This window comes from Candoia aspera, chromosome 4 (assembly GCF_035149785.1).
Source record: "Candoia aspera isolate rCanAsp1 chromosome 4, rCanAsp1.hap2, whole genome shotgun sequence".
NCBI lineage: Eukaryota > Metazoa > Chordata > Lepidosauria > Squamata > Boidae > Candoia > Candoia aspera.
The window spans coordinates 114,616,320-114,643,648 of record NC_086156.1 but is presented as its reverse complement, the minus strand read 5'-3'; the positions used below and the strand labels follow the sequence as shown (position 1 = coordinate 114,643,648).

The 27,329-nt window shown below is 41.3% G+C and overlaps 2 protein-coding genes across 2 annotated transcripts; both read left to right on the top strand.

Moving 5' to 3' along the window:
- Window positions 1–506: 506 nt before the first annotated feature.
- LOC134497224 (vomeronasal type-2 receptor 26-like) lies at window positions 507–10,362 on the top strand (the record flags this gene model as incomplete). The annotated part of the gene is made up of 7 exons (XM_063302896.1): window positions 507–703; window positions 1,103–1,394; window positions 2,264–3,049; window positions 4,883–5,110; window positions 6,084–6,210; window positions 8,340–9,201; window positions 10,347–10,362. Coding segments are annotated over exons 1-7 (2,508 nt in total), but the record flags the coding sequence as incomplete, so codon positions are not given.
- Window positions 10,363–20,552: 10,190 nt separating this feature from the next.
- LOC134497223 (vomeronasal type-2 receptor 26-like) lies at window positions 20,553–26,988 on the top strand. The gene is made up of 5 exons (XM_063302895.1): window positions 20,553–20,843; window positions 21,454–22,320; window positions 22,981–23,208; window positions 24,031–24,157; window positions 26,087–26,988. Exons 1-5 carry the CDS (start codon window positions 20,553–20,555, stop codon window positions 26,986–26,988), a joined length of 2,415 nt encoding a protein of 804 aa, XP_063158965.1.
- Window positions 26,989–27,329: the final 341 nt, after the last annotated feature.

Sequence of the window (27,329 nt, the reverse complement as noted above, 5' to 3'; positions counted from 1 at the left end):
TGTATTGCCTTATAGTACTTTTATTGACATTTGCTCATTCAGAAAAGAATTGAACCATCAGACAATTATTATCTCACCAAAAACAAAATAATTGTCTCCTATAGGAATTCCCATATTTTCTTAGATAGGCCAAAACACCAAAGGCTGTGCAGAAGGCTTTTGACACTGCACAACAATCCAGATTCAAGTATCAGCTTGGTTATAAAGGAACTCTTGAACCACACAGAGATTGGCAGGAGGGGCAAGAATGGCTCTCTGAGGTTCATTGCTACAAGTTCCCTCCCTCCTGTCTCTTCTGCCAGAATATCTCTTCAAATCCTGGTGATATTCAGCATAGGAATGTGCACTCCCTTGGAACTTACAATAGGAAAGGTGGGTTTTCTCATTAGATTCTTTCTCAGATGTAAACCTTGGATTAATCACTGGATAAACCGTTGAATTAATACAGACTTCCCTATGGATAGGAGAGAAGACACAGACATTCCCACTGTAACAACAGAGTCAAGATGATGTTCCTTCTGATGTTCTTGGTGCCTAAAGTAGTCACAGTGAAGTGCCCAGAAGGTGAACCCTTCCTTGTCCCACATGAGTGGTACCAGCCTGGTGACCTTCTTGTTGGTGGGATGGTGTCTCACATTCTTTACCACGGTTATGAAATTCAATTTAAGGAATATCCTTCCCTAAAATCTTATGACTTACCAGTGTAAGGATTTTTTCTTCTTCCCATGACTTTTTTTAATTTAGCCAGATCCCAAAAAATTCTTCTATGAATAAAAGCTGTTTGAGCATAAACACATTTTTTTGTATCTAATCTAAGCATTCTTGTATCTTGTTGTGGGAGAAGACATCAATTCTTTTACATCATGTTAAAGTCTTTTTCATGAAACATTGGTGAATAAGCTTTTTAAATAATATTTAGTGAGCTGAAGGTATTTTTTAAAAAGTTCTGTATTAACACTCTTCACAAAACATACATATAGTAAAGGATTGATACTTGCTGAATCTGTTTATATTCTATTTTGTGCTAAATTAAAATAGGAAACAAATGTTCTCGCTTGAAAAAAAAAGTGACTCCTTATTTTTGTATTTAACCTATTTGCAGTGTAATAACCAAATTCTACCAGCACGTCCTTGCCTTGGCCTTTGCTGTGAAGGAGATCAATGAGGACTCCCAGATCTTACCCAACATCACTCTTGGGTTCCACATCTATGACAGTTACTACAACCCAAGGATGACCTATCGCACCACTCTGGACCTGCTTTTCAAGTCCAAGGAATTTGTCCCAAACTACAAATGTGACAGCCAGAAAAATCTCATGGCCATCATTGGGGCACCTGGTTCTGATACTTCCTCATATATGGCAGAAAGTATAAGTGTCTACAAGATTCCACAGGTAATCTGGGCAGGGTTAGAGACAGAATTTGACTTCTTTTTAGCAGAGAATAGCTTTTTGCCATGTCTTTTTTGCAGGGCTTCAATGAAATAGACTTTGCTCTCCCTTCTGCAACTTTTCCCCCCCACAGCTCAATAAGGTGGCTGAAGATAATCCAATGAAAATAAATAAATCATTTTATTTATTACAATCATAGATCAGAAAATTAAACTGTAAAAACAGTTACAGAACAATATTAAACTTTTTTGAAGTTGGGGTCAGCTGACATTGTGTTTAATGGCTACCCGGCAACAGGTGGTAACTCTCCTTGCTATATCTTGGTTGGTGTCTGAGAATAATATTTTAGTACAAAATGCAACTGTTTTCCCTGGGAATGGCTGGAGAATTGGTGCTGTATGGTCCCTTTGGATATCTCTACATAACTGCAGTGAAGGAGGACACGCCTGACTCTTTCTGTTTCTCTGGAATCTCATGGAGATAGTCTTTCGTGGATAGGTATTTCATGATATCTGCCATAAATAAGGGCAGCAGGTAATCTGGTATGTCTATCTCTAAATAACTCCTTTCTTATGCAGGGAAGATGTAACATGCTCAGATAGTTAGCAGGTTTCCAGCTGTTCAAGGGGATGAGGAAGCTATTTGTGGTTTGTAATCCAGTTATGTTCCACAGGAGAAATATGATTTTACTTGGGGTTTTAGTTGCTTATATTGTTCATTATATTGTACCCTCATGTACGTAGAATTTCAGAAATTTTCAGTGTAGGTACACCTTCATTTAATTTCCATCCAGCAGTCATTTTCCATCTTTACTTCCCTTGATCCACATGAATAATGACTCCCCTTTTTTGTATATTTGTTTGTTTGTTTAGTTGACCTATGGCTCTTTTGCCCAGGAAGACTTTCAGACACCGAAGTTATCTTTACTTTACTACATGGTCCCAAATGAGGACCTTCAGTACATTGGAGTTATACGACTTCTTCTCCATTTTGGATGGACGTGGGTTGGAGTCTTTGTTTCTGATACAAATAATGGTGAACATTTCTTGCAGAAACTGCAGCCATTGCTTTCCCAGAATGGCATCTGTTTAGCTTTCACCCAGAAAATTCCACAAGTAGCCCACTTTGAAGACATGTCAGAAGTGCTTGATGCAATCTCAATTATTTCTGATAAATTAATAGATCAGAAATCAAATGCTTTTCTCGTCTATGGAGAATCTTTCACAATTGTGTGGCTCAGAACGGTCGTCTTTCTACGTGATCCTGAAAGTAAAGAGAGTGCATCCTTCAGAAAGGTTTGGGTCCTGATGAGCCCAACTGATTTTATAATGACAGGGTTTCAAAGAGGATGGGAGCTCCAGTTGTTCCATGGGGCTCTTTCCTTTACAGTTCATTCAAGAGAAGTTCCAGGGTTCAAAGAATTTCTTCAAGCCATCAAACCTTCAACCCACAAAGATGGGTTTCTTCAAGACGTTTGGGAACAATTGTTTGACTGTTCTTTTTCAAGTGCAGAATTACCCTCAAAGATCAGTGAAGCTTGTAGTGGGCAAGAGAATTTGGAGAATCTGCCCGGGCCTCTCTTTGAGTTTCAGATGACTGGTGAAAGCTACAGTATTTACAATGCTGTTTATGCAGTGGCCCATGCTTTGCAGGAGATGGTGAGACCAAGATCCAAACTGGGAGAAATTCCAAAGTTAAAATGTCTACATCTGCAGCCTTGGCAGGTAATCTCTCCATGCGATAGCTATTTTATCCTTTTAATTTATAGTCATTCTCATCCATACCTTAATATGTTTGTTCTCCTTGGCCTATGGCTACATATCAATAAGGATACTGAGGCAACACATTTATTAGTGTAAGAGGTCATGCTCTGTTATAGAATGAAAGAGGATGAAGATACACAGTATCTATCTATATTCTGCATCATATTTACAATTTTTTTGTCCTTTATTCATTTAGTTGCTTCCGACTCTTTGTGACTTCATGGACCATCCCACGCCAGATCTTCCTGTATTTTATATGATTCTATACAATATATATAATCCTATACAATATATACAATCTTGTTGTTTATTCGTTTAGTCGCTTCCGCCTCTTCATGACTTCATGGACCAGCCCACACCAGAGCTTCCTGTCCATCGTCATCACCCCCAGCTCCCCCAGGGACAAATCCGTCACCTCTAGAATATCATCCATCCATCTTGCCCTTGGTCGGCCCCTCTTCCTTTTGCCCTCCACTCTCCCTAGCATCAGCATCTTCTCCAGGGTGTCCTGTCTTCTCATTATGTGGCCAAAGTATTTCAGTTTTGCCTTGAATATCATTCCCTCAAGTGAGCAGTCTGGCTTTATTTCCTGGAGGAAGGACTGGTTCGATCTTCTTGCAGTCCAAGGCACTCTCAGAATTTTCCTCCAACACCACAGTTCCAAAGCATCGATCTTCCTTCTCTCAGCCTTCCTTATGGTCCAGCTCTCTCAGCCATAGTGTCCTAAGAGTCAGGGACCACGCTGAGACAAGGAATAGGTCTCTAGTCTTTTATTACTGCCACTTTAGACAGAAAATCCTAACAAACTGAAGAAGCATGGGAAAAACCCAGACAGATAAACCCCAGAAGTTAAGGCAGGTCTGATCTCTGTCTCTTTGAATGGCTGCTTAACTGCTCAGTAATACGCATGTGTTTTCCCCCCTGGATAGGGGCCCCTCCTGCTCACCATTCGTACTCATGACACATAGTGTGCCATAGTCCATATTGGATTTATCTTCTTAGTTTGAAAGAACCATCTGACACCTATGAGAGGAGACTTTGTATGGATAAGTTCAATGACATATGGCACTCATCATGGTTATATAATTCTATTAGGAATCCATCCATCCATCCATCCATCCATCCAATCCTGCATCATATTTGCCTGTCTGTCTGTCTATCTGTCTCTCTAATCCTGTTTGTGTGTGTGTATAATTGTGTTTGTTTATTGTTGTAATGACATTTTATGTCATTTTTTTTATTTTATTTCTATATCTTATGTTTTTCTTACCTTTTTAAAGCACTTGTTATGTATGTATCTTTAGGGGTTTTTTGGTTTATTTAAGTCATTTAAAAAAAACAATACAAATAAATGAATAAATAAATAAAAGGGCAGGGTTGCTAGACTGGGGATTTACAGTTTATGTCAGTTTTTCTTTGGTAGTAAAATTATATATTTTATTCATGAAGTGATGTTGGTTTTAAGACTTATGCCAAACTCCCAGGACTTGCTGAGTGTAGTGCTTTAAAGTACGTGTCATTAATTAATTAATACACTAATTGTGAGTTGCATGTCTCAAATCTTGACAGTTCTTTCTGGGTTGACATTTTCTTCTGCCATATTTCAAGCCAGGGAATGTTCTTTGGCCTCCTGGGAATTAGGAATAAAAGAAAGGGAAACTTTAATCTTTTGATCCCTGATGCTTTGTTTTCTTTTTGACTCCCTCTTTCTGACCCTCCTTCAAGTAGCTCCACAAGTTCCTTCAAGGCATTTCTTTTAACAACTCAGCTGGAGAAAGAGTCTTCTTTAAAGACAAAAGGGAAGGTCAAGGTGGTTTTGACATCCTCAACATCATCACTTTTCCTAACAGATCCTTCCAGAGAGTTAGAGTTGGCAAATTACACCCCAATGCTCCGAAAGGAAAAGAAATCTCCCTTGGGGAGAACAGCATCCTTTGGCACCCAGGTTTTAACCAGGTATGACATGATGCTTGCTTACAAAGGACCACATTCCATCTCTAAATGACCTCATGAAGTTTAATTACTTTCAGAAACAAAATGGGAAAAATGGGAAAACACAATTCAACCCTGAATATCTGTTGCGGTGGAGGGAAAATCCATATTCTAAAAAATTTCTGCCCATAATAGTATTATCAGGTCCTTATTTAAATATTGGATAAATGGTTACCTGATTAGATAGATAGATAGATAGATAGATAGATAGATAGATAGATAGATGGATGGATGGATGGATGGATGGATGGATGGATGGATGGATGGATGGATGGATGGATGGATGGATGGATGGATAGATAGATAGATAGATAGGAGAGAGGGGGCAGGGTTTTTCCTGTTTGTAATGACCACTACTTCCCTGGATACTGGAAGAGAAGGCCTGAAGGGAAACAACTCTGCTGCTATGATGATGTTCCTTGCCTACAAACAAAGGTTTCAAATAAAATCAGTAGTTTCACCACGTTATTTTTATTATATAGACTTAAAGAAATGCAGTTCCTGGATTAATATATGTATGGTTCTTGGTTTCACCAATTTCTGAACAAGATTACTCATAGTTTATTCACATCCCTCAAAATCTCTTCTTTGTAAATCAAAGTTATTTATGAGGATTCTGCTGCTATTGTACCCTGTACAGGATGTAGAGACAGACAGACAGACAGACAGATGAGGGATCACTACATTTTATTGCATCTTGTGACCCCTAATTTATGTTAGTGGTAATTGTTATTGTTCACACTTGCAATCTCTTTTGCTTGGTGTTCTGGTCTTCATGATTTCACCTGTTTCTACAACCTGAACAAACAACCTGTAGAAAAATTAATATGAATGATGTTGATGCTCATTCATCTAATCCAGATTAGACAATTTCCACCATCTACTCTGAATTCTCTCGTGTCTATATCTATGTCTCTGCCTACATCTATGTCTCTAGGTCCTTCCTGTTTCCCTGTGCAATGACCACTGTTCCCCTGGATTTTGGAAGAGAAGGGCTGAAGGGAGACCCTTCTGCTGCTATGACTGTGTTCCATGTCCAGAAGAAAAGATTTCCAATCAAATTAGTAGGTTATCAATTTTCCTTTCACCATTAGTTTTCCATTCATTATCCATTCATTATATAGGCTTCAAAGAAATGTCATAACCTGAATGTGTATATGTGTACTTACTGGTTTTATCAATACTTAAAGGGGAATATTTATAGTTGATTTCCAAACTGGTTGGAATCCTGCAGATATTGTTCCCCTGTGAAGGTGAGATGGATGGATGGATGATAGGCAGATAGACCTAACTCTTATTTCAGCACAGAAACCTGAATTTTTGGTGGTGGTGGTGGTGGTAGTAGTAGTAGTAGTAGAAGTTGCTGCTGTTCACACATGCAATCTCTTTTGCATTGGTGTTCCTATCCCTATGATTTTCAGTGTTCATGCAACAAGAACAAATATTCAGAATGACAATGGTCACTGATTGCTTTGAAAAACTTTGGGTGCTAGGTGGATCTAGGAAATTTCATTTGCTATGATTAATACCAGGCACCATATTGGTGATTCCTGGAATATGTGTTGGACCTCTAGAAGGGAATTAAACAAACCAGCAAACAATCAATACATGATTGCGTCATTTGTGCTTAACAATAAATAAATGTTGACTTTTTTGCTCTTCTTTTGAAAATTTCAGGGCCTCATGTTTCATGAAACCGGAAAGTTAGAGAAAGCTGAATGATAGCAAAGGAGGTATAGCTGACAATGAAAAATGAAGGAATGGGTGGGATGTTCTGGAGACAAAGGGACACAGGATGTCTTTCTGCAAAACCTGATCGTATTCTCCATGTAAACGGCCAGAAGCACTTTGGTTATGAAATTATCAAACTAACCCTTCTCTCTTATACTGACAGTGAAATTATACCACATTTTTCTGGTTTCAATTCACCTTTTGCTCAAAGAAAATATTAGTTTACAGCAGCTGACCTTCTCTTGGAGAAGAATAAAATCTCAGAGAATTTTAATGACATACATTGATTTGGCATCTCAGAATCTGTAGTCTTTGTCCACCTTATGCAACTAAATTCCCCATCCCAGTCTTGTATGAAAGAAAGACTTCTATGAAAGGAAATGGGAAACAACAGCATTTTTCTCAGTTTTATTTAGAGAAGACTGGATTTCAGAGAATAATTGCCCATCAAATCATGTATTCATCTACCAACCAATCATACATGATAGGATTGAAAAATAATATTTATGTTTTATTTAGATATTAAATTTATTCACCACCCAACTCACTGAAGGAGTGACTCTGGTTTACAGTATAAACAAGAATAAATAATTACTGAAATGTCATAAAACAATATTCTTACATAAAAGTATAAAAGTTCCATATAAGATAGAGATGTTAAAAAGATCTTAATATATGGGGATATCTTCATGGTGCTAACCACCCACAGGGTCGGTTGTTCCTCCTCACAACCCACGCGAGCTGGAGATGCCAGGTTGTCAATTCTTCCTGGAAGGCTGTGCGAGTGGGGGCTGGCTTCATGTCTGGCGGAAGGATGTTCCACAGGAAAGTGAAATGGCAAAAAAAGGCTCTCTTGCTGGGGCTTTCCAGATGACATTCTTTCAGGGATGGAGTCAATAATATGACTTCCCTGCCTGACTGGGTGGGACAGGTCGAAGTAATGGAGATGACATGTTCTGTCAGGTAACCTGGACCCATTTATTTATTTATTTATTATTCACATTTTATTACCGCCCTTCTCCCCCAAAAGAGGGACTCTGGGTGGCTTACAATAAAATCAAACTACAAAGTATATAGGGCTTTAAAGGTCATAACCAACACCTTGAATTGGACCCAGAACCAGACTGGCAATCAATGGAGCTCCCGCAGCAAAGCTGTTACAAATGCCATGCTTGGGGCACCCAAGTTTGCAACTGTGGCTGCATTTTGAATAAGCTGTAGCTTCTGAATACTCTTCGAGGGTAGCCATATACAGAGCACATTGCAACAGTCTATACAGCCCAGATGACTGGGGCATGAGTCAGTTACTGAAGGGCCTCCTGATCCAGGAATACAGAATTGTGTATTTTCACATACAAGCTATTCACAAACTTGTAGCCTACTACAAGAACTCAGTATGAAAAATAGAAGTTAATTTTAAAAACTATGAAAGAAATGACCATTCTCTTGCCTTTTCTTTTAGATACCGATGACTGTTTCAGATGTCCAGATGATCACTATGCAAACCAAGAAAAAAATGAGTGTCTGCCCAAATCTTTGGTCTTTCTGTTTTATGAGGAACCTCTAGCAATTGGTTTAGTCACAAGTGCTATTTCTCTCTTCCTCATGACAACCTGGGTCCTTGGGACTTTCGTTAAGCACAGGGATACTCCCATTGTTAAAGCCAACAACCGGGCCCTCACCTACACCCTCCTTGTCTCTCTCCTCCTCTGTTTTCTCTCCTCTTTCTTCTTCCTCAGCCCACCTGGCAAGGTGACCTGCCTTCTCCGACAATCCACTTTTGGCATCAGCTTCTCAGTGGCCATTTCGAGTGTCTTGGCTAAAACGATCACGGTGGCTCTTGCTTTCATGGCCACCAAACCAGGATCTCAGATCAGGAAATGGGTTGGGAAAGGATTGGCCTTTTCTATTGTCCTGTCCTGTTCTCTCTTCCAGGTATGTATTTGTGTTCTTTGGTTGTCAACATCTCCCCCATTCCCTGAGTTGGACATGCACTCAGAATCCAAAGAAATCATTTTACATTGCAATGAGGGCTCAGCCTCCTTCTTCTACTGCATCTTGGGCTACATGGGTCTCTTGGCCATGGCCAGCTTCACTGTGGCTTTTCTTGCCCGTAAATTACCTGACAGCTTCAATGAAGCCAAATTCATCACCTTCAGCATGCTGGCCTTCTGCAGTGTGTGGGTCTCCTTTTTTCCAGCCTATCTGAGCACAAAAGGAAAAGCCATGGTAGCTGTTGAGGTCTTCTCCATCTTGTCTTCTGGTGCTGGGTTACTGTGCTGTATTTTTCCCCCCAAATGCTACATCATTGTTTTCAGGCCTGAGCTAAACCACAGGGAGCAACTAATAAAGAGGAATTAGTATGTCATGTGATCTTTCTCACTGTGAGACATTGCTGACAAATAAGAATAGAAAGACTGTTTCCTGTCTACAGGAACATATAGAATTTTTTATTTTTTTCAAAGAAGGATTGATGGATGATGATGATGATGATGATGATGATGATGATGATGATGATGATGATGAAAATTTATTGTGGTCACCCATTCCAAAAGAAGTGCTCATTCACATGAAAAGGGGTTTGCCCGGCACTTTGTTGGACAGCATTGTTGTAAGCCACTTCAGCAAAAGGTTGTAACTCCACCCAATCATCCTGATGGTAGTTAATGTATGCTCTAAGACACTGTTCAAGAGTGGAGTTCAAAATCTCAGTAGAACTGTCAGTCTCAGGATGGCAAGACGTGGATAGTGCTTGTTTAATGCCAATCAATTTTAAAAATGATTTCCAAAACTGGGAAGTAAACTGTGTCCCGTGGACACTGACAAAATGGGAGGGGCTACCGTGGAGGTGGTAGATGTGGATGAGAAATAGGCATGCCAATTTTGGAGCTGAGGGGATGGATGCACCTGGAATGAAACGTGCTTGTTTGGAAAAAAAAAAGATCTTTTACTACCCAAATGACAGTTTTCTTCTGACTGGGAGGAAGATCCAGAATGAAATCCATAGAAATCTCATCCCAGGGATGGGACAGGCTGGCCACGGGCTGTAGAAGCCCCTGTGGTTCCCCCCCCCCCTTACGTATTGACAGTGCACAAACAGGACAGGAAGCCACATAATCTTTTAAATCGCTTGTCAAGGTAGGCCACCACAATTGACGATGAACCAAATGTAATGTTTTGACAAAACCAAAGTTCCCAGCAAGTTTATCATCATGGGAGCACTGTAAAATCTCAGCTCTTAAACTTTCGGGTACATAAAGGCAGTGTTCTACCCATGCCAGACCGTTTTTGAAGGAAACCGTGTCTTTATTAGCTAGCAACTAAGTGTCAGATTTCAGTGCCTGGAGAAAATCTTTCTGTAACTGACAAGGAACTTGCACCTTCTGCTTCCCAGACTGGGCTGGGGGCTGGGTAGCTTGCTTACGGGTCTGGCTCCGTGTGACAGCAATCAAACCCAGTTGTGGTTCAGTGAGAACAGTCCCAACCACATCTGCCCCCTGGTCAAAATCCTGAGGTAAACACAACAAAGCATCAGCCGGAAAGTTTTTCTTTCCTGGGATAAATTTTAACTGGAAGTTGAAATGACTGAAAAACAGCCCAGCAAATTTGTTTAGGACTGAGATGCTGGGTTGTGCGGAGGGCTTCCAAATTCCTGTGATTGGTACAAACCTTGAAAGGGCATTTAGTGCCTTCAAAGAGGTGACACCAGGCTTCCAAAGCGGCTTTTACAGCAAACACCTCCTTTTCTCAAACATGCAACTGGCATTCGGTTCGGGAAATAGGCTTCATGAAGATTGAGCTTGGAGAAAATCTTGCCCTTAGACAAATGAGCTAACATGTCCTTCATGAGCGGAAGAGGTACTTGTTAAAAATTGAGACAGAATTTAACCCTCGATAGTCTGTACAGAATTGAAGCGTGCCATCTTTCTTTTCCCGGAATAGCACAGGGGCCCCAACTGGGGATTTTGCAGGTTCAATAAACCCCCTTGATAGATTTTTGTCAATAAAGTCCCATAATGCCTCAAGCTCCTTCTGAGTCATCGGATACATTTTTGGCTTGGGCAATTGAGCACTGGGAACCAACTGTATCGCACAGTCAGTTTTCCTATGGGGGGGGGGGTAGCTGATCTGTTTCCATTTCCCCAAAAATGTCTGCAAAGTCTTGGTATCAATCGGGCAAGCCTTCTAAATGTGCAAAGGTAGGATGCGGCATGGCGGCCGCAGCCCTTCCAACCCCTGAACGTGCAGCTCTCTCTGCTGTAGGAGCTTGGTAAAACCCATCTTTAAAAGTCACAGTTCTGTGTTCCCAGGTTATATATCGGCTTCAATAGGTCAACCCAGGGATCCCCAGAATTACCAAGGGATTGCAAACAGATGCTACTATGAATTTTAAAGTCTCACGGTGGCTGCCCATTTCAATTGTGACAGTTCCAGTGAAACGGGTCCCCCCTCCCCCGCCATTGAACCATCCAACTGTGTGAAGATCAAAGGCTGCTGGAGGGGGAAGCTAGGCAGGTCCAAAGCAGCAACCAGTTAAGGGTGAATTAAACACCTGGAACACCCAGAGTCAACTAAAGCCCAGACCTCTGTCATTTTTGTGCGGGAGCCCAATTTTACTTTTACTGCTAAAGTGAGACAGTCAGCACTCACCATAGCATCCTTGCACCCATCCTCCTCCACCTGCCCGCAGGCTCTCTTCATGGCAGTGGCTGGCATTTCCCGTCGGCTCCTTAGAGTTGTCTTCAGCCTCTCCCGGGAAGTAGAAGACTTCCTCAGTGTCGGCTGCACCCTTGGCTGCTGTCATCCACCGGGGGGGGGGGGGCAATTTGGCCCGTGGCTTGCCCAACTGATCTCCAGCCTTGGCTTTTGGGCAATCAGCTGCTCAATGCCCTTCCTTTCTGCATCGGAGACTCTGACCCCTCGCGTAGCGCCGATCTCTCTCCTCGTCCCAGGCTCTATAGCCTGGCTGGGCAGAAGTCGCAGCACTTCGGGGTCCCCTCATGGTGCAGGTGATTTTTCAGGTCTTCTGGTTTGCATGAAGGTATGCTGAGCATGCTCAGCCTTGCCTGCCAGACAGATCCATTCGTACAATGACTCTGGGTCGTCCCTACTCAACGCCCATCGTAGGACGTCCCGGTTGAGACGTCCCGGTCTTTAAACTGTTCTATTAAGGTTGACTGAGATGAGTCGGGGATTTTCCCAGCTAGAGCCTTAAACTCCAGGGCGTAATCAGCTACAGACAGTTGGCCCTGGGTAAGATCCTTCAGTGCCTTCTTAGCTCTTGCCTTGGCCAGAGGATCCTCAAAATGCAGCTTTAATGCCCCCATGAAGTCCTCAAAATACTCAAGTGCAGGGGAGTCAGCCTCACTTAATTGAACATACCAGTCAGCCGCTCGACCCTTCAACTTGGTGGCAATGGAAGTTATCTTAGCCTCTTCGGAAGGGAAGTATGCTCCAAACTGCCTCATGTAACTTTTAGCATTAGTTAGAAAGAAAGATACCTTGGTTGGATCCCCATCAAACTTCACAGAAAAGTCTCTCACCACCACTCCTGTTGGAGCAGAATGGGCGGCTGCTTGAGTGGTTGGGCCCCAGGTTACAGTAGCTCTCCCTCTCCGGGGTGGGGATACTGGTGGTCGAGCCCTGCGGGGTGGTGATTCATCTCAGAGCCGTCTCCGGCCCCGCTCCGCCAGCCGTCTGGATGGGATGGGGGATGCTTGCGTGAAGCTGTGATCTCCTCTGCATCTCCCCTGCCCCCCCAATGACAGAGACAGGTTTCTTAGCATATACTCCATCAATTCTATGTTGGCCTCCATCACTCTTAGCCTTTCAGCGTTTGAGATTACTCCCTCCCTCGCGTGTTAGGCTGTCTCTCTGTTGATACTGTGGTAGATACTATGTCTGGGGTCAGCGGAAACCAATACTTCCAGGACGCCTGGGACGTCCCTGGCTGGGATTCTCCCGCTTCATCCCAGGTGATCAACTCTGCAGGCTATTCGCTGGGTGCCAGTTGCTCTGGTTCTCCCCCATTGTCAGATTCCTCTACCTCAGGACTGGAACTCGATTCCTCCCGGAAATCTGAAGGTTCTGGGGTGAGGCTCAGTTCTCCGCTCTTGACCTTCGACTCGGGCATCAAACTAGCCATCTCCTCAAGTCCCCTGGTCATGAGCTTGGACTCAGCCATCGTTAACTATTTTCCCTCACAAAAACTAATCTTGGTAGGAGCTAACGGTACAACTTTGGTGATTCTCAGCTTTATGTAACGGTTGCCTATTCTAAAACACTATCAGCCTCATGAGCAGGAATTCAAAGATACCTGATTTATTAAAGAATAGTATACAGGATCACAGAGAAAGCTGAGAATGATAACAGTGTGCCAAATGCAAACTAAAAACACTCAGTGCAAATGAGATCCATCCCCCCATAGATTCTTCCCAAGTTCACAATCCCAGGTGCTCCTAATGGTTACTGATGGTCTGTGGGAAAAGGCCTTGAACAGAGAACATAACCCAAACACATCCCATTGTAATGAACAAAGACACAGAGCTTGGTACAAGGTTTCACAGCAGCTCCCTCCCAAACAGAAACGTGCGTCAGCGCCATGGCATGTGAAACGTTACGATGTATACTATACATTGAAACAGTGAACATGACACATAATAAATAAACTAAGAAGGAAACAAAAATTTCAGAGCTGCCTACACCCAGATAAGAAAGGATTACCACCAGAAAAAGCAATCAAGCATGGAGCAATATCCTAATCTAGGAACTACCTATAGGTAGATAGGTAGATAGACAGATGATACCTAGAGGTGTGTATGTGTGTGAGTGTGTGTTTTAACTGATACGTCCTGGGATATTATTTCCTGGGCAATTTATTTTCTCCCCTTTTTTAATTATAAAAACACATACAAGGTAAGCATAAAATATGCTTTCTTTTCCTTTTACAAATATCCCTGCCTCCTCTTCTGCGCTTAACAAGTGTTTCTTCTTTTTTCCCTTTGGGGGTCAATGATTTTCCACTGCAACTTTCTCTTATAGCTAGTCTCTAAATGATTCTCAAGCCGAGACGTATTAATCTCTACCAGACAGTAGAGTTCTTGGGAGTTTTGATCTATATCTGGAGTTGATGTGTATTTCCCCTTCCAAATTCCCTGGGTCCAGCTGTACTAAGTACAATGCAATAGTAACAAATATATTGTGAAATTAGAGATATACTATTTCAAACCATGATGGATCAACCAGTGAAAAGATGAAGTCTTCAGCACTGTCTTTCTTTCCATTCCCATCACATCCTCTTTCCTCTTGTCTAGAAACTCATAGACACCTTTGGTGAAACACTTACAAACATATTTTAATAACTCTGTGAAAACGAGTGAGTCTAAAATATTACTTATACATAAGAATCATGGTTCAGTCATTCAATTCATAGACCATTGGTTTAAGAATGCACACATTAACAGCAATAACTCTCAAATATACAAAATACTGCCATGTTTTATCTGAGTTTGCTCCTTTCCAAGTTCATATAATTTCCACAACACAATCTATAGTATGTGGTCACTAAGAACTGACATCAACTTGAAGGCACATAATCAATCAATCAATCAATCAATCAATCAAATGTCTGTATTTTGTGAGCACCATTTTGAAGTGATGACATGTTTGTGTTGTCCAACCCTAGGACAGCAATTTAGAAATGGATCTCTTTTCTCTGGCATTGTGATGAAGTTCAGCCTTTTGAGTCTTACTTTACAAAATATTTAGTTTTACTCATATTATGTGCACAGACTAATTTCAGGGGGTGATGGTTTATCAGAGGGTGACTGATGCCCATTCTCTTGATGGAAAAAAAAAAATCTTTTTGTGCTGCTTACTCAGAGTTATTGTACTTTGCTCCCCTGGAGAATATCTTACCCTTCTGCCCCATGGAGCAGAAGACCTATGTGGTCCGTTATTACTTGTTTTTTTATCAAAATTGCCATTTGGAATTCAAACATGGTAGAGGCAGCTTTCTCCCTGGTATTGACCATATCACTATAATTTCATCCAGACAACTCTTCACAAGTGTCCCAGTAGGAAATCAGCAATGCGTCTGAACATGTCTGTTATGCCTTTGCTGTGAAGATGTGGGAGCAGGATCAAGCAGCAGGCAGGTTCACAGGATTTGATCTATAACATTCCGTCAACCCTTTTCATCTTTAAACCCCCATCTGAAATGGGAATGCCGGCACTCTCAGCTGGGATTCACACACCTGCATTCTGTTCTCCCTTGTTGGCCAAAATCAGATCCAACTGGAGGTTGGAGGATGAAATCAAAGAGACTGCACAGATGCAGAAAGCCAAATTTTGCTATCAGGTGGCAAAACCATCAGTGCTTTTCAACCTTGTCCTTGTCCTTATCAGGATGGGAGAAGTAGCTGGTCTGGAACATCACATGATTGATCCCCTCCCTGTTCCTCATGAGTGGTATCAGCCAGGTGACCTCCTGGTTGGTGGGGTGATTTCTCAGATCATTTATGGATTCAGCGAATGTTTATTTGATAAAGAGCCTTCTCAGGACCAATTTGAATTTCCAGAGTAAGGAATTATTTTTTCCCTTCTGCATCTGCTGACATTAGCCAGGCTGCCAAGAAGGTTGCAACTCGGCTTTTTTTTGAGTCAGAGAGAGCAGGATATGGAACGCTTAAAGGAATTAGAGATAGGCTTAGCTTAACCAGTGCATGAGACCATCCTTAAGAAGCACTCTATGCATTTCGCAATACTGACAAGGTTTTCTGAACAAGGGCCAACAACTTCCCCCAAAGAGCAGAGAATTTGAGACAGTCTCCTCTGCTCTTGAATGATGTGCAGACAGGCTACAGCATCAATGCTCAAAAGAGAGCAAGGGTACATTAGAAACAGACTTTCTATTTGTTTTATCTGAGCTCTGATGTGAGTGGAGATGAAGTTCCTCCCATTTATTTAGTTTATAACGCTTTTTACAAAACTTCAGTTACATTTTCCTATCCAAAGAGGACTTGGTAACCAGCATCTATTTCTCTTCTCCCCAGAATTACAATTGCTTTCTCTTCTTGCATTTTCTCTGATCCCTTCTTTACATTCCCTGTCCTCATTCATTTCTTTATAATAACCATATAAGCTAAGCCTTTAAATACATCCTTCTGAATGTCTCTGTGTGTGACTGGTTTGAGCTTCACTTCTTGCATCTTTCTCTTTCAGTATCTCCACCTTCACGTTGCAGACCATGTTTTAGTAAGCTCAAACAATACTCCTCTCTATTCACGATATCAGTCATTCAATTTAATCCATGTTGATGCCCTACATGGGTCAATTGCTGTACAACCGTAGGAAGACCCTATAATTAGAAATTAGAAATTTCAAAGAATATATGCCAATATCTTTAAAGCTCTAAGTGCCTCCCTCAATTCTCATTTCCATTCTCAGAGGAAAGCGGAACAAGGACAGAATTCGGAGAGATGGCAGAATGGGCTGGTCTCTTTAGAGAAATAGAGTATCTACATTTATTAGTGACGGGAAACCTCTTGTGAATTTTCTGCTGAAAAAAGAAGAAAATGAACTTGAAATGTATGGGTTTGATTATTAGGAAGGGTAGACTATAAAAGGAAAGAAATTATGATGTAATTTTACCCAGAGAGGGTAATATATAAAGGCATTTATAACCACTGTTAAGAAGAGGGGAAACAGCTTTCTTACTATCTTCACAATCTAGTCCTTTCTTTTTTTCTATTTCCTTTTTTCACCCTATGTTCTTGGTTACCTATTCACAGTTTTTACCTATTTATTTCCTTTCTAAAATTTGTATTGTTTTTATATTGTTAAAAAGCTCTTTAATAATTACTATACATTTTTTTTAAAAAAAATGAAATTGTAACAAGAGCATTAAACATGAAAATATGACTTTTGTGCTTTCTCTTTCTGATACTCTCTCTATAATTCTCTATGTTTGTTCATATATAGCAGTGAACAAAAAGAGGAGAAAGCTTTTTTCAAACATAAGGAGAATATTTATTATTTTTCATAAACAATTTGGCTAAAACTTCATATTGCTGATCTGTAAAAATGATAAGGAATTGAACGTTTCTCCATCAGCTGTTCTAAGTAACAATCTACATAAGAAATTACTGGGGAACAGATTTAGGAAATGCAGAGCTCTCTTTGAAATATATACATAAATATATAAAAAGAGTATTGACAAAAATTCTACCCAGTTCATGTAGCTGTCTTTCTTATCCAGAGATTGTAGCTCATCATCAATAGTTTGGGAATGAATTGAGAAGTGAAATATCATTTTTTTGTTGTTTATTCATTTAGTCGCTTCCGACTCTTCGTGACTTCATGGACCAGCCCACGCCAGAGCTTCCTGTCGGTCGTCAACACCCCCAGCTCCCCCAGGGACGAGTCCGTCACCTCTAGAATATCATCCATCCACCTTGCCCTTGGCCGGCCCCTCTTCCTTTTGCCTTCCACTCTCCCTAGCATCAGCATCTTCTCCAGGGTGTCCTGTCTTCTCATGATGTGGCCAAAGTATTTCAGTTTTGCCTTTAATATCATTCCCTCAAGTGAGCAGTCTGGCTTTATTTCCTGGAGGACGGACTGGTTTGATCTTCTGGCAGTCCAAAGCACTCTCAGAATTTTCCTCCAACACCACAGTTCCAAAGCATCGATCTTCCTTCTCTCAGCCTTCCTTTTGGTCCAGCTCTCGCAGCCATATGTTACTACGGGGAACACCATTGCCTTAACTATCCAGGCCTTTGTTGTCAGTGTGATGTCTCTGCTCTTAACTATTTTATCAAGATATGTCATTGCTCTTCTCCCAAGGATTAAGCGTCTTCTGATTTCCTGACTGCAGTCAGCATCTGCAGTAATATTTGCACCTAGGAATACAAAGTCTTTCACTGCTTCTACATTTTCTCCCTCTATTTGCCAGTTATCAATCAAGCTGGTTGCCATAATGTTGGTTTCTTTTGAGGTTTAGCTGCAAGCCATCTTTTGCACTTTCTTCTTTCACCTTCATCATAAGGCTCCTCAGTTCCTCTTCACTTTCAGCCATCAAAGTGGTATCATCTGCATATCTGAGATTGTTAATGTTTCTTCCAGGGATTTTAACTCCAGCCTTGGATTCCTCAAGCCCAGCTTGTCGCATGATGTGTTTTGCGTACAGGTTGAATAGGTAGGGTGAGAGTATACAGCCCTGCCGTACTCCTTTCCCAATCTTAAACCAGTTCGTTGTTCCGTGGTCTGTTCTTACTGTTGCTACTTGGTCGTTATACAGATTCTTCAGGAGGCAGACAAGATGACTTGGTATCCCCATACCACTAAGAACTTGCCACAATTTGTTATGGTCCACACAGTCAAAGGCTTTAGAATAGTCAATAAAACAGAAAGAGATGTTTTTCTGAAACTCCCTGGCTTTTTCCATTATCCAGCGGATATTGGCAATTTGGTCTCTAGTTCCTCTGCCTTTTCTAAACCCAGCTTGTACATCTGGCAATTCTCACTCCATGAATTGCTGAAGTCTACCTTGCAGGATCTTGAGCATTACCTTACTGGCATGTGAAATGAGTGCCACTGTTCTATAGTTTGAACATTCTTTAGTGTTTCTGTTTTTTGGTATGGGGATATAAGTTGATTTTTTCCAGTCTGATGGCCATTCTTGTGTTTTCCAAATTTGCTGGCATATAGCATGCATTACCTTGACAGCATCATCTTGCAAGATTTTGAACAGTTCAGCTGGGATGCCCTCATTTCCTGCTGCCTTGTTATTAGCAATGCTTCTTAAGGCCCACTCAACCTCACTCTTCAGGATGTCTGGCTCTAGCTCACTGACCATACCGTCAAAGCTATCCCCGATATTGTTATCCTTCCTATACAGGTCTTCTGTATCTTCTTGCCACCTTTTCTTGATCTCTTCTTCTTCTGTTAGGTCCTTGCCATTTTTGTTTTTGATCATACCCATTTTGGCCTGGAATTTACCTCCAATGTTTCTAATTTTCTGGGAGAGGTCTCTTGTCTTTCCTATTCTATTGTCTTCTTCCACTTCTGCACATTGCTTGTTTAAAAATAATTCCTTATCTCTTCTGCCTAACCTCTGGAAATTTGCATTTAATTGGGCATATCTCCCCCTATCACTCTTGCCTTTTGCTTTCCTTCTTTCTTGGGCTACGTCTAGTGTCTCAGCAGACAGCCATTTTGCCTTCTGGGTTTTCTCTTTCTTTGGGATGTATTTTGTTGCCACCTCCTGAACAATGCTGCGAACATCTGTCCAGACCCTATCTACTAAGTCCAGTCCCTTAAATCTATTCTTCACCTCCACTGCATATTCCTTAGGAATATTAGTGAGCTCATAGCTAGCTGATCTGTGGGTCTTCCCTAATCTCTTTAGTCTGATCCTAAATTGTGCAAGAAGAAGTTCGTGATCTGAACTACAGTCAGCTCCAGGTCTTGTTTTTACTGACTGTACAGATGTCCGCCACCTTTGGCTGCAAAGGATGTAGTCAATCTGATTTCGGTGTTGTCCATCTGGTGAAGTCCATGTATAAAGCCGTCTCTTAGGTTGTTGGAAGAGAGTGTTTGTTATGCAGAGTGAATTGTCTTGGCAAAATTCTATCAGCCTATGTCCTGCTTCGTTTTGTTCTCCCAGGCCATGCTTACCTGTAATTCCAGGTCTCATTTGACTGCCCACCTTAGCATTCCAGTCTCCTGTGATGAAAATAACATCTCTTTTAGGCGTGTTGTCCAGTAGGTGCTGCAGATCCTCATAGAACTGCTCTACTTCAGCTTCTTCAGCATCTGTGGTTGGGGCGTATATTTGGATCACTGTGATGTTAGATGGCTTGCCCTGAATTCGAATTGAGATCATTCTGTCGTTTTTTGGATTGTATCCAAGCACTGCTTTAGCCACTTTACTATTAATTATGAAGGCTACTCCATTTCTTCTGTGGTCCTCTTGTCCACAGTAGTAGATCTGGTGGTCATTTGATGTGAAGTGGCCCATTCCAGTCCATTTCAGTTCACTGACACCCAAAATGTCTATCTTTAATCTTGACATCTCACCAATAACCACATCCAATTTGCCCTGGCTCATAGATCTTACATTCCAGGTTCCAATGGTGTGTTGATCCTTAGAACATCAGATTCGCCGTTCACCACCAGCACCGTCGGCTGCTATCCGTCCTTTCAGCTTTGAGCTAGCTGCGTCATCATGTCTGGGGCTAGTTGAACTCATCCTCTGTTCCTCCCCAGTAGCATTTTGACCATCTTCCGACCTGGGGGTCTCATCTTCCGATGGCATACCGACATATCTCTGGTTGTACTGATCCATTTAGTTTTCATGGCAAGAATACTGTGGTGGGTTGCCATTACCTTCCCCAGGGATTGCATTTAGTCTGACCTCTCTGTCATGACCTTCCTGTCTTGGGTGGCCCTTCACGGTTTAGCTCATGGCATCATTGAGGTGCTCAAGCTCCAGCACCACGACAAGGTAACGATCTTTTGCTGAAGACATATCATACATTTTAGAAAAATAGAAACCAGAGAGGAGCCTTGGAATCTGAAATGGAATGGTGGTTTTGACTTTGACAAAAACTTTGTGAATTATGAATGCATTTTTTTTCTCTGACTGGATGAAAGAGATTGAACCATTATTTGCAGCATGATAACAAAATTCCACCAGCACGCCCTTGCCCTGGCCTTTGCTGTGAAGGAGATCAATGAGGACCCCCAGATCTTGCCTAATGTGACTCTGGGTTTCCATATTTATGATAGCTACTATGATGCAAGGATGACCTATCGGACCACCCTAGACCTGCTCTTCAAATCAGCTAGCCTTCATCCCAACTACAGATGTGCCAGACAGAGGAACCTGATAGCCATCATTGGAGGACTTGGTTCTGATACCTCCTTCCACATGGCAGACATCTTGGGTCTCTACAAGACTCCACAGGTAGGAATTTGTCTTCCATATGTGGAAATTATAGATTGTTATATAATTTTATATAAAATTATATAAATATAATTGATATAATTGATATACAGGGGGACGCGGTGGCGCTGCGGGTTAAACCGCTGAGCTGCCGATCGGAAGGTCGGCGGTTCGAAACCGTGCGGCGGGGTGAGCTCCCGTTGCTAGTCCCAGCTCCTGCACACCAAGCAGTTCGAAAACATGCAAATGTGAGTAGATTAATTGGTACCGCTTCGGCGGGAAGGTAACGGCGTTCCGTGTCGTCATGCTGGCCACATGACCCGGAAGTGTCTATGACAACGCCGGCTCCAAGGCTTAGAAACGGAGATGAGCACCGCCCCCTAGAGTCGGACACGACTGGACTTTACGTCAAGGGAAACCTTTACCTTTACCTTAATTGATATACATTAAACCATTGGTGCTTCAAAAAGGTTAAAGGATATGAGATGACTAAAGATACTTTTAAAACCTTCCCAAAGAAATCTTTGACTTTAGCTCTCTGTACAAATTGCTTTAAAATGAATTAATAAAATAATTAGACATATGGAGACAAAGATCCTACTACTTAATACATTTGTACATTCTGCTTCAGCTCACATATGGATCGTTGGTCCCTCAGAAGACTCATTACAGCCCAGCCCCTTCGTTTCATTCCATGGTCCCCAATGAAGCCTACCAATACTCTGGGATCATCCAGTTGCTTGAACATTTTGGGTGGACTTGGATAGGGCTTGTGGCTTTAGATAATGACAATGGAGAGAACTTCCTGCAGATCTTGGAACCGTTGCTTGCCCAGAACGGAATCTGCACAGCTTACACAGAACAAATCCCTTATGCATTTCATTTGGATGACTTGGAAAAGATTATTGATACAGCATCAAATATCCATATGCCTTTAACTGATCATAAAGCCAATACATTTATCATTTATGGAGAATCTTTGACCATTGCACTGCTGAGAGGCATTTTATTTGTGCAAGACCCTACAAATAAAGAATTAGACTCATTCAGAAAGGTGTGGGTAATGACAAGTGGGATTGATTTCATACTCCCAGGACTTCAGAGAGGTTGGGATCTTGATTTATTCCAGGGAGCCATTGCCTTTATGGTCCACTCAAGAGAACTTCAGGGATTCAAAGCATTTCTTCAGATGGTAGAACCTTCCTGGGCTCAAGAAGATGGTTTCCTTAAGGAGTTTTGGGAGCAAGCATTTGACTGTGTTTTCCCAACTCCAGACATATCAATAAAGCAGGACGAAAAACTGTGTACTGGGGAAGAAAGTTTGGAAGATCTGCCTGGGCCCATATTTGAAATGCGTACCATTGGACACAGCTACAGTGTCTATAATGGTGTTTATGCAGCAATACATGCTTTGCAGGCCATGTTCTCATCTCAGTCCTTCCGGAAATCCATCTTGAGGGGCGAATCTGCTGAACTTGTCAAACGTCAACCTTGGCTGGTAATGGCATCAAAAGAAGATAGTTTTTGTTTCAAAGAGCTGATTGATTTTTTCCTTTACTTAATCAGTAGCTGCAGATTTATCAATAGTCGTAATTGTTTTTTTCCCATAGGTACTTGATGAATGTATATAATGTCAAAGCTTTGGAGTCTTAAATACATTCTGCAAGGCTAAACACTGTGGTTATTTCCTACATCAGGCTATCTCTGAGATCTGAAAGAGAAGACACAGAGAGAAATGAAGATCCTACTGGCTTAACAATGTAACAATATAGCAAAGTGCACATTTGTTCTTAGCCAGAAGTATATGAAGTAGGGAATAAATAATATTATGTTTTTAACAAACATTTGATATTTGTTTCCACTTTCGAAAAATCTAAAACTCCTCTTCAGAAGCCTTTTTGTCAGTCCTGAGTGCTTTGAACCATTATGGGCTAGAGATGCAGGGCTGAACAGAGGAGAAGCTAGCCTGAGGCTCGTTGGAGTTCTCTGAGGCTCAAGGTCATGATATTTCTTGATATAAAATAATCATTGGAATCAGTGATGTAGCATCATGTCACCATAACTGCACAGAGAAATGAAATCTTGAACTTGTTGTTAACTTCTTTCATTTTCGTTTTTCTAAATGATATATTCTTTCTTTCTCTTGGCTGTCCACTAGCTCCACCCATATCTTCAAAGGGTTTCCTTCAACAATTCGGCTGGTGACACAGTGTCCTTCAATGAGCAAAAGGAAAGGAGAGGTGGATTTGACATTGTGAACATGGTCAGTTTTCCAAACAGGTCCTTTGAGAGAGTGAAAATTGGATGGATAGACCCATATGCACCCCATGGAGAAGAATTCACAATTCATGAGAATCTGATTATGTGGCACAGAGTCTTCAATCAGGTATGGAACTCTGCATCCTTAAAGGATCCCCCTTTCTCTGGAGGGTTCATTATATTTATCCCACTTCAGATCAAATCTGAGATACTGAACACACAGGGCATTGCCAAACTTTTTCAACCTTGGGGAAGAAGTCTTCCAGAACACTTGCCTCACTGATCCTACCCCCCCCCCCTCTCTCCCCAATTCCAGATTTTGTCAGCCCTTCTTTCATTCATCCCCTTGTAGAAGAACAAATGAATGCATCTGTTTCCTTTCTGTTATCATAATTTTAAGAACCAGCCAGGTACTTCAGTTAGTAAAAGTTCTCAAAAGCTGTGGAAAAAGGAGGAAGAGTCATATTTTGTCCACTTCCTTCCTGAGCTTTTCTCCCTAGCTTACTAGACAAATGTAGGAACAAGTAGTGCCTCCAGAAGCTGCTTGCCCTAATGATAGTACCATATGATGTTTACTACCAAAGCTTAACAGAGCTGTGTCAAAAGGCTGTCACCGAGTCAGTCTCACCATGTTCCTGCTGCTGGTGACATCCTGATCCCCCAGTACCCACCAGCCCTGCATAGGATCTTCTCCAAAGAACATTTTGACCTTGATTAGATGAAAATGCAAAATATTACACCATGGTTGCCCTCGAGGTTCAGAGCCTAGACTGTAGAAGCACTCTATCAAAGAATGATGAGCAATTTAGATTTCAAACTGCTGAAGCCTATTTCTGAAAATACTATGATTTTTGTATATAGTCTTTTTGTGACTTGCTCAAATATTTGGAGGCTGTTGAGAGACATATAGCATTTTTCTCCCCCCAGTTCCTTTCCTATTCATTGTCAGGTCTCTCCCCAGTCAGCATGCAATGACTGGTGCCATCCTGGAAGTCAAAAGGAAAAGAAGGAAGGAGAGAAATTTTGCTGCTATGACTGTGTCCCCTGCCCGGATGGGGAGATTTCAAACAAGACAGGTACAGGATCCACCACTGTAATAGGCCCTTGTTTCCCAGTCTTACAACAATAACTTAAGCTGTTACTTGAGGCAGCCAATCAGAAGTGCTAAATTGGCGTCTCTGCCTTGCTACTATTTTTATAGCGAATTCTTAAGATTGTGTACCCATTCCTAAAACAGGAAACGAAGGGATAAATAACATTATTGCAGGAATTATCCTTCTGGACTAGTAGCACATGACATCTCAATTTAGAGGACCCAAGCAGAAAACTCAAAATGCTTAATATAACCTGCTTATATTAAGATTTCTACCTAAAATCAGGATAGGTTTAATATAATATAATTCATCATGGAGTTGCTTCAAAAGAAATTAGTAATAGAATAAAGACAAAGCCATCATTGATTACTATGTAGCATCAAAGAAGAGCAACCTTTAAACAAGCACTATCCACTTTACATCAATCATGTCCCATGAGTTTAATTCAGTGTTGATATTTTCGCCTTCATTGTAACGAAAATAATAATAATAATAATAATAATAATAATGATAATAATAATAATAATAATAATAATAATAATATCATTTATGTGAGGTTCTTGGGAAGGACTTGATAGTAGACAAAAATGCCAAATCCAGCTTAAACCTATGGCTGACTATGCAACCAACTATAATAACACTAAGTAAAGAACTGGCAGCTGTGATTTCACATTGTGAAATCACAATAACATACACCTCAAGCATCTTTTTTCATTGTTAGGATATAATATAAAAGGAAGAAAGGAAAAAAGGAAGAACAACAGAAAAATCAACAGAGAGAACAATAGAAAGAACAGAGAAGAGAAACTTTAAAATGATATGATGTATTGGTACCAATCTGAACTCATAGCAGAATGATGACTCGACACCAGCGACATGATCATGCACAAGCCATAATTACATACTTGGCATCCAAGGGTGTAGGTTGCAGGTTTTCTCTTTTCACACCATGACCCTTATGCCATCAGCTGAACCCTTTCTCCACTGCAGATATACTGTTCATGAAATTATATTGTCCAAAAGAAATCATTCAGCCTAGTTTAGGAATGAATTATAAATAGTTTTTCTATTAATGACCAAGTAACTGAAGCTTGTTGCCCAAACTGAGATTCATTTCCTCAGTCAAGAAACAGCTCATGAACAAGCAAAGAAAGACTGATCTCTGAGCTCTAACTCTTCCCTGGGTTCACACTGTTTTCTCCAGAGTGATCTGTTTCTTACCACCCTGCCCTGCCCCTCCAAAATTCTTCATATAAGAATTCATTCAAATGTTAGGGTATTTGATTCAAACGTGTACTTACTTCTTGAAACCATTCTGATCTTGCAACACCATATTCACACTTTCATGGTTATCAGACCAAAAAGGGGCAATGATGGTTCAAGCTCAAAGCAAAACTCATTGTATGGTTGTTTGACTAGGTCAAGTCTCTTTGAACTGTTCATTTGTGATGATTGCATGGACACAATTATTTTGTTATTTTTGGCAACAGAATGGAAGTGGTTTGCAAAGTTAACCATCAACAGACTCCTGGTGACTGCCTGGACAAGTCTATGCACTTTTCATGGCAAGATTTCAGAAGGGGTTTGCCATTGCTTCCTTCCTACAGCTGAGAGAGAGTGACTGGCCCAAGGTCACCCAGCTGACTTTGAGCCTAAGGTGGGAATAGAACTCAGGGTCTCCTGATTTCTAGTCTGGTGCCTTAACCACTAAGCCAAACTGATTCTCACATGCACATGCACATATACATACATGATGGTTGATGTTACAAGATCTATGCTTGGGAGGCAGAGTGCTACATACAAATTGACACAGAAATTTCTTTCTTTCTTTCTTTCTTTCTTTCTTTCTTTCTTTCTTTCTTTCTTTCTTTCTTTCTTTCTTTCTTTCTTTCTTTCTTTCTTCTCTTTAAGATATGGAAAATTGCTTCAAATGTCCAGAAGATCAATATTCTACCAAAGAAAAAGATGACTGCATTCACAAAATTGTAATGTATCTTTCTTATGAGGAACCACTAGGGTTGACTTTAGCCTCCATTTCTGTTTCATTGTCTTTGATCACTGCTCTCGTATTAGGAGTATTTCTTAAGCACAGAGATACCCCTCTGGTCAAAGCCAACAACCGGGACCTCACCTACACTCTCCTTTTCTCCCTCCTCTTCTGCTTCCTGTGTCCTCTCCTGTTCCTTGGCCAACCAAACAAAGTGACCTGCCTTCTCCGACAACCAATGTTTGTCATCATCTTCTCCATGGCTGTTTCTTGCATCTTGGCCAAAACCCTCACTGTGGTGGTAGCTTTCATGGCTACCAGGCCAGGCTCCAACGTGAAGAAGTGGGTGGGGAAAAGGATGGCAACCTCTATGGTTCTTTTCTGCTCTCTCATTCAAGAAGGTCTTTGTACCATCTGGCTAGCATCTTTCCCCCCATTCCCACAGTTGGACATGCATTCCATGACCAAAACCATCATCAAGGAATGCAATGAAGGCTCTCTAGTCATGTTCTCCTGTGTCCTGGGCTACATGGGCCTGCTGGCCCTTGCCAGTTTCTTTGTGGCCTTCTGTGCTCGCAGATTACCAGACAGCTTCAATGAAGCCAAATTCATTACCTTTAGCATGCTGGTGTTCTGCAGTGTCTGGGTGCTGTTTGTTCCAACTTACCTGAGCTCAAGAGGAAAAGCCTTGGTGGCTGTGGAGATCTTCTCCATCTTAGCTTCCAGTACTGGATTACTGGGATGTATCTTTTTCCCTAAATGCTACATCATTATGTTGAGACCTGAGCTGAATATCAAGGAGCACCTAATAAGAAGAAAGAATTAAAGCAGTGTTTCTCAGCATGAGCGAGTTCCAAGTTTGGGAACTGCCAGAATCCACAACCATATCCATGGTGGTTGGGGAATTCTGACAGATCAAGTCCACACTTCTTGGAGTTGAGGAAAACTGCATCAAAGGATTTTCTTGTTTTACTATTTTTTACTATATTCAAATAGTATGAGTAAGATTGAGCTCAAAAGGAAAAGCCTTTGTGGCTGTGGAGATCTTCTCCATAGTAGCTTCCAGTGCTGGATTACTGGGATCTATCTTTTTCCCTAAATGCTACATTGTTATGTTGAAACCGGAACTGAATATCAAGGAGCAGCTAATAAGAAGGAATTGAAGAA

Bases quoted from the DNA above. Each gene is read 5' to 3' on its own strand.
- LOC134497223 (XM_063302895.1), top strand. From the start codon at position 20,553: ATGATAACAAAATTCCACCAGCACGCCCTTGCCCTGGCCTTTGCTGTG. The intron at 20,844-21,453 runs GTAGGAATTTGT...ATTCTGCTTCAG, and splicing joins GTCTCTACAAGACTCCACAG to CTCACATATGGATCGTTGGT. The intron at 24,158-26,086 runs GTACAGGATCCA...CTTCTCTTTAAG, and splicing joins GGAGATTTCAAACAAGACAG to ATATGGAAAATTGCTTCAAA.